The sequence below is a fragment of the Salvelinus sp. IW2-2015 genome, unplaced genomic scaffold, assembly GCF_002910315.2.
Source record: "Salvelinus sp. IW2-2015 unplaced genomic scaffold, ASM291031v2 Un_scaffold2762, whole genome shotgun sequence".
In the NCBI taxonomy this organism is placed as follows: domain Eukaryota; kingdom Metazoa; phylum Chordata; class Actinopteri; order Salmoniformes; family Salmonidae; genus Salvelinus; species Salvelinus sp. IW2-2015.
The window spans coordinates 218,929-232,831 of NW_019944065.1; the positions used below are offsets into that span (position 1 = coordinate 218,929).

At 37.8% G+C, this 13,903-nt stretch overlaps 2 protein-coding genes across 2 annotated transcripts in view; both read right to left on the reverse strand.

Moving 5' to 3' along the window:
• cfap161 (cilia and flagella associated protein 161) overlaps positions 1–4,676 on the reverse strand; it is a 21,395-nt gene extending 16,719 nt beyond the window's left edge. The window contains 2 exon segments of the mRNA XM_070440629.1: position 2,511; positions 4,481–4,676. Coding sequence (XP_070296730.1) covers position 2,511; positions 4,481–4,552 — 73 coding nt within the window. The 5' untranslated portion in view covers positions 4,553–4,676.
• Positions 4,677–5,533: 857 nt separating this feature from the next.
• Positions 5,534–13,903, reverse strand: part of LOC112074691 (anoctamin-2-like) — a gene marked incomplete at its 5' end in the record, with an annotated part of 65,136 nt that continues 56,766 nt past the window's right edge. The window contains one exon of the mRNA XM_070440628.1: positions 5,534–9,927. Coding sequence (XP_070296729.1) covers positions 9,302–9,927 — 626 coding nt within the window. The remainder of the gene's footprint in view (positions 9,928–13,903) is intronic.

The following is a 13,903-nucleotide window of genomic DNA, read 5'->3' on the forward strand; positions in this document are numbered from 1 at the left end:
CATCCATGAAAAAGACCTATAGTATAATACATAAAAACCTTATAGTAACATCATAAAACCTATAGTATAGCATCATTGAAAACCTATAGTATACTACTAAACATAACTATCTATAAGTATACATCATAAACTATAGTAACATCATAAAACCTATAGCGTATACATTCATAAAACCTATAGCACACATCATAAAACACTATAGCATACTCGATAAAACCTAAGTATACATCATAAAACTGTATTAACCTATAGTATACATCATAAAAACCTTAAGTATACTAACACTATAACCGTATAATATACATCATAAAACCTATAGATATCATCAGTAAAACATACCATACTACACATATATAGTACTTACTATCCGATATAACATATCATTGTAAAAACTATAGTATACATCATAAAACCTATACCTAATAGATAATCATAAAAACCATACTATACAACATAAAAACCTATAGTATAACATCATAAAACCTATAGTATACATCATAAAACCTATATACAAGTATAACCATTCATAAAAAGCTAATAGCACACATCATATAAAACCGTATTATATACTCATAAAACTCATAGCTATATCATCATAAACTATAGCAACATCATAAAACATAGACAACATCATGAAACTATAGTATACATCAAAAACCTAAACCTTAATAAACCTACAGTACCATCTTATAAAAACCAATATAGTATACATCCATTAAAACCTATAGAATAGTACCATCATAAAACCTATAGTAACATCATACACAAACCTATAGTTTACATCATCATAAAACCTTATAGCATACCATCATAATAACAAATAGTATACATCATAAAACCTATAACCTATATAGTATCACCATCATAAGAAGACCTATACGTATGTACAACATAAAAACTATTATGTATAACGATCATAAAACCTATGATATACATCATAAAACCTATAGCACACATCATAAAACCTTTATAGCACACATCATGTAAAACATCCATATAGCACATACATCATTAAAACCTTAATATGTATACATCATAAACATATAGCACACAAATCCCTAAACCTAAATACAATTAACATAGCATACAAACCTGTCATAAGTACTACATCATAAAACTATAGCCACATAGTAACATCATAAATATAACCATATAGCCTCTATACTAAGCATCACTAAAAGCCTATAGATTGAACATCAATAAAACCGATAGTAATACTATCCATTAAACCATAGTATACATCCTATAAAACCTCTTAGAGTCACACATCATATGAAAACCTTAATTAGAATATAATCACCTATAGACTAACCTATAACCTATAGTAATACAATCAATACCACACAAACCTATAGAAGATATCTAAGTATAATCTACATAGTCAATATAAACCTATAGTATTACATCATAAAACCTATAGCACACATCAAAAACCTTGTAAGAGCATACATCATAAACAACCTATAGTATACATCATAAAAACCTATAAGCCTATTATAACATCATAAAAACCTATGACTCATAAAACCATCATAGATACATATATGTAGTACATGCTATAAAAACCTATAGTATACATCATATAAACCTATAGCACACATCATAAACCATATAGCATACATCATAAAACCGTCCCATAGATAAATACATCATAAAAACCTATAGATAGCATCATATAAACCTACTAGTAAACAACATAATAAACCTATAGGAACATCATAAAACCATACTATAAAACATCATAAAACCATATAGTATAGCATCACTAAACTATAGTATACATCATAAAAACCTATAGTATACACGATAAAACCTTAGAACATCATAAACCTATAGCATGACATCATACAAACTAATATATATAACATCATAAAACCTAATAACCTATAGTATACATCATAAAAACCTATAGTCATCATCTTACATACATCATAAAACCTATAGTGATACATCAAAAAACCTAATAGGTATACACCATAAAACCTAAGTAACAACATCAATAGAAAATCCGTATACTATACGTATACATAAAAAAACCTATCAGTATACCATCATAAAACCTATAGTATTCATCATAAAGGCTATAGTATACCATCTATAGTAACATCATAATAGTAACATCACAAAAACCCTATAGCATACATCATATAGTATACATCATAAATAGTACATACATCAAAAACCAGCTAACCCATACCATACATAATAAAAACCATATATAACATCATAACCATATAGTATACATCATAAAACCAATAGGCTATACATCATTAAACCAATAGCACACATCATAAAACCTTAGTATCATTCTATGTATACCTATCAAATATCATGCATCATAAACATGAAAACCATATAAGATAATACATCATTAAAACCATAGATATGAACAATAAAAACCTAATAGTATACTGCATAAAAACCTATACGTGATACACATCAAAAACCTAAAGCACACTCATAAAAAGCCATAGCATACATCATACTATAAACAATCATAAACACATAACCCTATAGTATACATCATAAAACCTATAGTATACAACTAAAACCTATAGATACACTAAAACCTATAGTATACATCATAAAAACCTATAGTATACTCATAAAAACCTATGTATACATCATAAAACCTATAGCACACATCATAAAACCTATATATACATCATAAAAACCTATAGTATACATCATAAAACCTTATAGCACACATCATAAAACCTATAGCATACATCATAAAAACTATAGTATACATCATAAAACCTATAACCTATAGTAACATCATCATAAAAACCTATAGTATACACCATTAAACCTATAGTATACATCATAAAACCTATAGTATACATCATAAAACCTATAGCATACATCATAAAACCTATAGCATAACATCATAAAACCTATAGTATACATCATAAAACCTATAACCTATAGTATAACATCATAAAACTATAGTATACATCATAAAACTATAGTATACATCATAAACCTATAGCACACATCATAAACTTAGCATAACATCATAAAACCTATTATACATCATAAAACTAAACCTATAGAACATCATAAAAACCTATAGTATACATCATAAACTATAGTATACATCATAAAACCTATAGTATACATCATAAAACCTATAGCACACATCATAAAACCTATAGCATACATCATAAAACCTATAGTATACATCATAAAACATACCTATAGTATACACATAAAACCATAGTAACACATAAAACCTTAGTATACATCATAAAACCTATAGTATACATCATAAATGTATAGTATACATCATAAAACTATAGTATACATCATAAAACCTATAGCACACATCATAAACCTAATAGCATACATCATAAAACCTATAGTATACATCATAAAACCTATAACCATAGTATACATCATAAAAACCTAAAGTATACACATAAAAACCTATAGTATACATCATAAAACCTATAGCTAACATCATAAAACCTATAGTATACATCATAAATACTATAGCATACATCATAAAACCTATAGATACATCATAAAACCTATAGTATACATCATAAAACCATATATACATCATAAAACCTATAGAACATCATAAAACCTATAGCATACATCATTAAACCTATAGTATACATCATAAAACCTATAACCTATAGTATACATCATAAAAACCTATAGTATACATCATAAAACCTAAGTATACATCATAAAACCTATAGTATACATCATAAAACCTATAGCATACATCATAAAACCTATAACCTATAGTATACATCAAAAAACCTATAACCTATAGTATACATCATAAAAACCTATAGTATACATCATAAAACCTATAGCATACATCATAAAACCTATACCTATAGTATACATCATAAAACCTATAACCTATAGTATACATCATAAAACCTATAAGTAACATCATAAAACCTATTAACTATAGTATACATCATAAAAACCTATAGTTTACATCATAAAACCTATAGCATACATCATAAAACCATAAACTAGTAGTATACACATAAAAACCATATAGTATACATCATAAAACCTATAACCTATAGTATACATCATGAAAACCTATAGATACATCAAAAACCTATAAACCTATAGTTATACATCATAAAACCTATAGTATACATCATAAAACCTATAGTATACATCATAAAACCTATAGTATACATCATAAAACCTATAGCACATCGAAAAGTTGTATACAAGCAACTCGATCCAAACCATTCCGCACGTTCTGAAGTTGGAATGGCGTTTCTAGCATAAACGCTGTAGGAGTAGACGCCGGAATAATAAGTAGTATGTCGAATATCTAAGCACCAACTAATATTGCTTTAACGCCAACTGTCACATTGACTTCGTCTGGGCCCAACGACACCCGTGCCAATATATCCTTCAAACACTGGCTTCTCGGGCATTATCACTTAATTAGCTAGCCATGCCTGTGGCAACTGTGCTCTTCTGGAGACAGACTCACCTCCTCCAATGTAACGTCCTCCCTCCAGTTTCCAACACGGACGTTTGGTCTGTATGTCCTAACGTGAGCCATGGTGGTGCAGATGCTTGTTATGTTTGTGTACTTATTGTAAGTTAGCTAGGTAACTAGCTAGTATTAATCCTCTAGCTAGCCTGCGAAGCTCTCCAACCAAAACAACTAGACAAGCTTTGTTTAGTCGTCTCCACGGTAACTGTAATGCGGTGATGACGACAGTTCCGCTGTATTCCACCAGAGGGCGGACTCATACAGGGAGATCTGGACCTGTAGCACCAGCGGTGTTTGACTAGTCTGTGGTGACTTTACACATTACATTTACAGTAAAAGAGACAAAAACACATCAAAAACAATCATTAAAATGGCAGTGTTCCCTCACCTCCCGTGTAGCAACATTTGGCAGACATGGAAGGTGTCAGGATGAACTAAACTTGTTCTCTTTTAAAGGAAGTTATCAGCAGTGTTGGGGAGTGTTGAACTATGTAATTCAGCGAATAATATGACTACATTTTCCAGTAGCTTGGTAGTAGTTGGACCCAGTAGTTCATTTTTTTCCTCTCCATGTGGTGGTGTAGCTAACTACTGGAATAACCCACTACTTTTCTGTAAAAAGAAAGGAAAATATGGGTGAAGCAGGCAATAATTTCCTTTCTGTTTTGGCATCAGACCTTCCTTATTTTCACTTGAAACATAATTTTTGTTTATCAGCTGAATTACACATTCTGACTCCAGAATGATCCATTCTTATAATTTGTAGTCTACGATATTTCATATTTAGATATGATACATTTTCATGAAGTAGTTTGTATATAGTGAACTGCTTTTTCAAAGTAACTTCAGTTAAGTAAACAATATTTTTCTTAAGGGTAGCTTTAGTGTAGCTACTTCTAGTGTGACATAATTGGTAGTTTGGTAAACCATATTTTCAGAGTAGCTTCCCCAACACTGGGTGTCAGTGGATATTTTCAAAAGCCATACCAGTACTGGACCTTGGTTGTTGACAAGAGAAAACTCATAGCAAAAATGTAGTTTTTTTAATAGATTTTTTTCTTATGAACAAAAGTAATGATTTTCATATTATCAAAATGTCACAGTTGTAATATAATACATCTACAAGCATAGCTGTGTTATTACTGTTGATCTAAATACTAAATAGAGGGTCTACTGGGACTAGATGGCACCCTATTCCCCTATATAGTGTAGTTGTTTTGGCCAGAGCCTGTAGGGAGCAGGGTGCCATTTCAGACTGGCCCTGTGTCTACTGGGGGAGGGGAGCTGGCTCTGTCTGGTGTGGTCTGGTTTGGTCTGGTCCAGTTCAGCCCGGTTTGGTCCAGTTCCGTCTGGCAGTAACAATACAGTGTGAGCAGCAGCAGTGTCTTCTCAGTGGCTGAGAGAGTTAGAACACTGGGGCATTCTCAGTCTGAAGCCTTATAGATCGTTATCAACAATACGTCTCAATAAGGTGAGGAGCGTTCGATTTGCCTGCTGAGGGGGCAAGGAGACCCGCAGCTCCACTAAAACCATTGACAACTGAGTGCCGTTTGCAAGGGATCGTTAAGGGAATGTTAACTATTTGGTTGTGATATCATCACGTCTTGAAGAGCATAGTCAAAACTGCACATTTCAGACTATTCCATGTAAAACAATTTAGCACATTTAGCTCTATCAGAGTTATACAGCAAGTAACTGCAAGTTTTTAATGATCATTAAACATCAATTGATCATGTAATTTCAGCTACGTCAGGGTAGCCTCACGATATCTCTCAATATTGACCACCATTAATTGGATATTTGAGTGATATAAAATAACTATACCTGACAAGTATGAGTGGTTAAGGTTAATTTCCCATCCTTTGTGGGGTCTGGCTGTCAAGCAGCAGAAGGGCGCATATGCCAATGTAACGTTACTGTTAGCTGATAATGTTTACTTTGCTAGCTACCGGTAGAAACTTGATACAGTTCTAAACATAGTGGTAAGTAGACTTAGTGTACTTTTTTCACCAACCAACGTAGGGCTACCTAGCAAAGTTAGCTAACGTGATCCCCTTTTCAACATTGTTTTTAAGAGTGTTAAATCCCAATTGCTGCTGACAGACATGATATTGATGGACCACGTCAAATTGGCTAGCTAGCTAAGAAAGATCACGTCAATATGGCTAGTTAACAAGCTAAGAAAGATCACGTCAATATGGCTAGTTAACAAGCTAACAAAGATCACGTCAATATGGCTATTTAACAAGCTAATAACAGATCACAGCAATATGGCTAGTTAACAAGCTAACAACAGATCATGGCAATATGGCTAGTTAACAAGCTAACTTTCAGGGGATAAACTAAATGGCTATATCCAAATATTGTTTGATTTGCTTGCCATCTATAGTGGTGATGACAGTAGTCCGACTGACAATGTAAAACTCTTTCCAAAACCCTAATCTCTGATGAAGCAGGCTAAATGACACGTTGTTTGCTTTAGCTAGCTAGCTACATACCAAATTAATTTTACATTACATTTACATTACATTTAAGTCATTTAGCTGACGCTCTTATCCAGAGCGACTTACAAATTGGAAAGTTCATACATATTCATCCTGGTCCCCCCGTGGGGAATGAACCCACAACCCTGGCGTTGCAAGCGCCATGCTCTACCAACTGAGCCACACGGGACCATTAATCTGGCTACCTTCACATATCTGAAAAAAACATGATCAATTGATGTTTACTGATTGCTGTAAAACTCTGATGGCGCTAAATGGGGAATAATCAGAAATGCGTAGTTCTGACTACGCTCTTCAAGACGTGATGATAGTACAACCAAATAGTTAACATTTATTTAACAATCCCTTGAAAACAGATATAGTTATCAATGGTTTTAGCGGAGCTGCGGGTCTCCTTGCTCCCCAGCAGCAAAATCAAATTATATTGTGACATTTTATTGATAACGAACTATTGTCTCAGAATCACCAAAACCTATTCTCCTTTATTCTGGTTTATTCTCCTTTATCCTAATTTATTTTCCTTTATCCTGGTTTATTCTCCTTTATTCTCATTTTGTCACGACTTCCGCCGAAGTCGGTTCCTGTCCTTGTTCGGGCGGCGTTCTGCGGTCGACGTCACCGGTCTTCTAGCCATCGCCGATCCACCTTTCATTTTCCATTTGTTTTGTCTTGTTTTCCCACACACCTGGTTTACATTCCCTCATTACGTGACGTGTATAATACCCTCTGTTCCCCCCCATATCTGTGTGTGGAATTGTTTGTTGTAAAGTGTATGTGCATTTTAGACTGGTTTGCGACGGGTTATTTCAACCCATATTTTGTTGTTCTGGGTGCTGTTGGCTTTGCCTCATTAAACTGCTGCGGTTATTACCCAGTTCTGCCTCCCTGCAGCCAGTTACGCACCTCTTACACATTTATCCTTGTTTATTCTCATTTGTTCTGGTTTATTCTCATTTATCCTGTTTTTTTTCATCCTTTATTCTCATTTGTCCATTGTCCTGGGTTATTCTCTATTATCCTTTATTATACTTTAATCTCCTTTATCCTGGTTTAGTCTCCTTTAATGTACTTTATTCTCTTTTATTCTCCTTTATTCTCATTTATCCTGTTTTTTTTCATCCTTTATTCTCATTTGTCCATTGTCCTGGGTTATTCTCTATTATCCTTTATTATCCTTTATTATACTTTAATCTCCTTTATCCTGGTTTAGTCTCCTTTATTCTCCTTTAATGTACTTTATTCTCTTTTATTCTCCTTTATTCTCATTTATCCTGGTTTATACTCCTCTATTCTTCTTTGTTCTGGTTTATTCTCCTTTAATCTCCTTTGTCCTGGTAAATTCTCCTTTATCCTGGTTTGTTCTCCTTTATCCTGGTTTGTTCTCCTTTATTCTCCTTTATCCTGGTTTATTCTCCTTTATTATTTTTTGTCGTGGTTTATTCTCCTTTGTTCTGGTTTATTCTCTGTTATTCTCCTTTGTCCTGGTATATTTAAGCAATAATGCACACGGAGGTGTGGTATATGGCCAATATACCACAGCTAATGGCTGTTCTTAAGCACGAGGAAATGAGGAGTGCCTGAATACAGCCCTTAGCCGTGGTATATTGGCCACATACCACAAACCCCCGAGGTTCCTTATTGCTATTATTAACTGGTTACCAACGTAACTAGAGCAGTAAAAATATGTTTTGTCATACCCGTGGTATACGGTCTGATATACCACGGCTGTCAGCCAATCAGCATTCAAGGCTCGAACCACCCAGTTTATAATCTCCTTCATTCTCATTTATCCTGGTTTATTCTCCTTTATTTTGGAATATTATACTTTATTCAAATTTATTCTCGTTTATTTTCCTTTATTCTCCTTTTTCTTGGTTTATTATCCTTTATTCCCCATTATTCTTGTTTATTCTCCTTCATTCTATTTTATTCTCCTTTATCCTGCTTCATTCTCCTTTATTTTTCTTTATTCTCATTTATCCTGTTTTATTCTCCTTTATCTTGGTTTATTCTCCTTTATCTTGGTTTATTTTCTTTTATTATCATTTAATACATTTTATTCTCCTCTACTCTCTTTTATCCTGGTTTATTCCGCTTCATTCTCCTTTATAAACCCAGTGAATCGACCTGAGCTATTAACTGATGCGTTAGAAGAAGAACAGGTCCATTTGGTTCCTACAACCAAGTCAGTGTTGCATCTGAGCTGTCATATGAGATGGGTGGATGAAGACGGAGAGATGGACGGATCAATTTCTCTGATGATGAGACTCAGCTGTCCCTCTCTAATCCTCCCCCTCTATTTCCCCTCTCTTCACACCGGGGTGTCTTGTTTTAGTTCACTGGGGGATGGGGGGATACGGTCTTCCTGCCGGGTGAAGCTGGAAGAGTGGCTGGGTCTGGAGGAGCTCTCCCCAGCCTCGGGACCTCGCTGGCGGGCAGGCAGAGTGGAGCAGCGCCCCTTAGCCCTGGAGCCTCCTGGTTCTCTTCTGGGAGGCCCCTTCAGCATTAACAGTTCACTGTGAGACAGGGGCTTGGGAGGGGGTGACTGAGGGGTGTTTGTAGGGGAAGGTGAGGGGGCCAGAGGAGGTAGAGGTGGAAGGTGGAACTTTGTGAGGCTGGTTGAGTGGCTGGGTCGGGGCCGGCTGTGCCCTGGCTCAGGCCCTCTCTGTTTGGGAGGCAGGGTGGAGCAGCGGCCCTTGATCCTGGAGTATGCTGAATCTATGAGGGGAGGGCCTCTGGAGAACAGCCTGCTGTCTGCAGCCTTCAGGCCTGCTGGGTGGGTCTTGGCCAGGGGGGTCTCGGGGGAGGCTGTGTCCCCTACTGGGGCAGCTGGAGGGCTGTCTGGGCCTGGTGGCTCGTCCTCCTGCTCCAGTGGGGCTGCTCCAGAGACAGGCAGCTCCATGTCAGCTAGGCTCTGGCTCTGAGACGGCTCTGGGTCTGCAGTAAATCAAATCCAACTGTATTTAATTACACTGTACAACAACATACACATTAATACAAGTGAAGAGGAAAGTAAAGGATAGACTCTTAGGAAAAAAAGGTGCTATCAAGAACCTAAAAGGGTTCTTTGGCTGTCCCCATAGGAGAACCCATTGAAGAACCCTTTTTGATTCCAGATTGAACCCCTTTTGGTTCCATGTTGAACCTTTTCTACAGAGGGTTCTACATGGAACCCAAAAGGGTTCTACCTGGAACCCAAAAGGGCTCTGAATGGAACCAAAAAGGATTATCCTATGGAGACAGCAGTAGAACCCTTTTGGATCGCTTTTTTCTAAGTGTAGATTTTAAACCAATGGGTGTTTTAAGAAGATGAAACTAGAAAACATGCTCGTCATAGGTATCTAACAGATACAGCAGGTAACTATGGATTAGGGGTCAGGGGTTAGTGTTATTACCTGACAGATACAGCACAGCGGGTAACTAGGGATTAGGGGTCAGGGGTTTAGTGTTATTACCTGACAGATACAGCAGGTAACTAGGATTAAGGGGTCAGGGGTTAGTGTTATTACTGACAGATACAGAGGTAACTAGGGATTAGGGGTCAGGGGTTAGTGTTATTACCTGACAGATACAGCAGGTAACTATGGGATTAGGGGTCAGGGGTTAGTGTTATTACCTGACAGATACAGCAGGTAACTATGGATTAGGGGTCAGGGGTTAGTGTTATTACCTGACAGATACAGCGGGTAACTAGGATTAGGGGTCAGGGGTTAGTGTTATTAGCCTGACAGATACAGCGGGTAACTATGATTAGGGTCAGGGGTTAGTGTTATCCTGACAGATACAGCAGGTAACTAGGGATTAGGGGTCAGGGGTTAGTGTTATTACCTGACAGATACAGCAGGTACTAGGGATTAGGGGTCAGGGGTTAGTGTTATTCCCTGACAGATACAGCAGGTAACTAGGGGATTAGGGGTCAGGGTTAGGTTATTACTGACAGATACAGCAGGTAACTATGGATTAGGGGTCAGGGGTTAGTGTTATTACCTGACAGATACAGCAGGTAATATGGATTAGGGGTCAGGGGTTAGCGTTATTACTACGAAGATACAGCAGGTAACTATGGATTAGGGGTAAGGGTTAGTGTTATTACCTGACAGATACAGCGGGTAACTATGGATTAGGGGTCAGGGGTTAGTGTTATTACCTGACAGATACAGCAGGTAACTATGGATTGGGTCAGGGGTTAGTGTTATTACCTGACAGATACAGCAGGTAACTATGGATTAGGGGTCAGGGTTAGTGTTATTACCTGACAGATACAGCAGGTAACTATGGATTAGGGGTCAGGGGTTAGTGTTATTACCTGACAGATACAGCAGGTAACTATGGATTAGGGGTCAGGGGTTAGTGTTATTACCTGACAGATACAGCAGGTAACTAGGGATTAGGGGTCAGGGGTTAGTGTTATTACTGACAGATACAGCAGGTAACTAGGGATTATGGGCAGGGTCAAGGTTAGTGTTATTACTTGACAGATACAGGTAACTATGGATTAGGGGTCAGGGGTTAGTGTTATTACCTGACAGATACAGCGGGTAACTATGGATTAGGGGTCAGGGGTTAGTGTTATTACCTGACAGATACAGCAGGTAACTAGGGATTAGGGGTCAGGGGTTAGTGTTATTACCTGACAGATACAGCAGGTAACTATGGATTAGGGGTCAGGGGTTATTGTTATTACCTGACAGATACAGCAGGTAACTATGGATTAGGGGTCAGGGGTTAGTGTTATTACCTGACAGATACAGCAGGTAACTAGGGATTAGGGGTCAGGGGTTAGTGTTATTACTGACAGATACAGCAGGTAACTAGGGATTAGGGGTCAGGGGTTAGTGTTATTACCTGACAGATACAGCAGGTAACTATGTTAGGGGTCAGGGGTTAGTGTTATTACCTGACAGATACAGCAGGTAACTATGGATTAGGGGTCAGGGTGTGTTATTACCTGACAGATACAGCAGGTAACTGGGGATTAGGGTCAGGGGTTAGTGTTATTACCTGACAGATACAGCAGGTAACTATGGATTAGGGGTCAGGGGTTAGTGTTATTACCTGACAGATACAGCAGGTAACTATGGATTAGGGGTCAGGGGTTAGTGTTATTACCTGACAGATCCAGCAGGTAACTAGGATTAGGGGTTAGTGTTATTACCTGACGACCAGCAGGTAACTAGGGATTAGGGGTCAGTGTAATTACTGACAGATACAGCAGGTAACTAGGATTAGGGGTCAGGGGTTAGTGTTATTACCTGACAGATACAGCAGGTAACTAGGATTAGGGGTCAGGGTTAGTTTATTACCTGACAGATACAGCAGGTAACTATGGATTAGGGGTCAGTGGTTAGTGTTATTACTGACAGATACAGCAGGTAATATGGATTAGGGTCAGGGTTAGTGTTATTACCTGACAGATACAGCAGGTAACTAGGGATTAGTGGTCAGGGGTTAGTGTTATTACCTGACAGATACAGCAGGTAACTATGGATTAGGGGTCAGGGGTTAGTGTTATTACCTGACAGATACAGCAGGTACTATGGATTAGGGGTCAAGGGTTAGTGTTATTACTGGACAGATACAGCAGGTAACTATGGATTAGGGGTTAGTGTTATTACCTGACAGACACAGCAGTTACTAGGGATTAGGGTCAGGGGTTAGTGTTATTACCTGACAGAATCAGCAGGTAACTAGGATTAGGGGTCAGGGGTTAGTGTTTATACCTGACAGATACAGCAGGTAACTAGGGATTAGGGGTCAAGGGTTAGTGTTATTACCTGACAGATACAGCAGGTAACTAGGGATTAGGGGTCAGGGTTAGTGTTATTACCTGACAGATACAGCATGTAACTAGGGATTAGGGGTCAGGGTTAGTGTTATTACCTGACAGATAAGCAGGTAACTAGGGATTAGGGTCAGGGGTTAGTGTTATTACCTGACAGATACAGCAGGTAACTAGGATTAGGGGTCAGGGGTTAGTGTTATTACCTGACAGATACAGCAGGTAACTATGGATTAGGGGTCAGGGGTTAGTGTTATTACCTGACAGATACAGCAGGTAACTATGGATTAGGGGTCAGGGGTTAGTGTTATTACCTGACAGATACAGCAGGTAACTAGGGATTAGGGGTCAGGGTTAGTGTTATTACCTGACAGATACAGCAGGTAACTAGGATATGGAGGGGTCAGGTTAGTGTTATTACCTGACAGATACAGCAGGTAACTATGGATTAGGGGTCAGGGTTTAGTGTTATTACCTGACAGATACAGCGGGTAACTATGGATTAGGGGTCAGGGTTAGTGTTATTACCTGACAGATACAGCAGGTAACTAGGGATTAGGGTCAGGGGTTAGTGTTATTACCTGACAAGTACAGCAGGTAACTATGCATTAGGGGTCAGGGTGTAGGTTATTACCTGACAGATACAGCAGGTAACTAGGGATTAGGGGTCAGGGGTTAGTGTTATTACCTGACAGATACAGCAGGTAACTATGGATTAGGGTCAGGGTTAGTGTTATTACCTGACAGATACAGCGGTAACTATGGGTTAGGGTCAGGGTTAGTGTTATTACCTGACAGATACAGCAGGTAACTAGGGATTAGGGGTCAGGGGTTAGTGTTTATTACCTGACAGATACAGCAGGTAACTATGATTAGGGGTCAGGGTTAGTGTTATTACCTGAACCGATACAGCAGGTAACTAGGATTAGGGGTCAGGGTTAGTGTATTACCTGACAGACAGCAGGTAACTAGGTATTAGGGTCAGGGGTTAGTGTTATTACCTGACAGATACAGCAGGTAACTAGGATTAGGCGGTTAGTTGTGTTATTCCTGACAGATACAGCAGGTAACTAGGATTAGGGTCAGGGTTAGTGTTATTACCTGACAGATACAGCAGGTAACTAGGGATTAGGG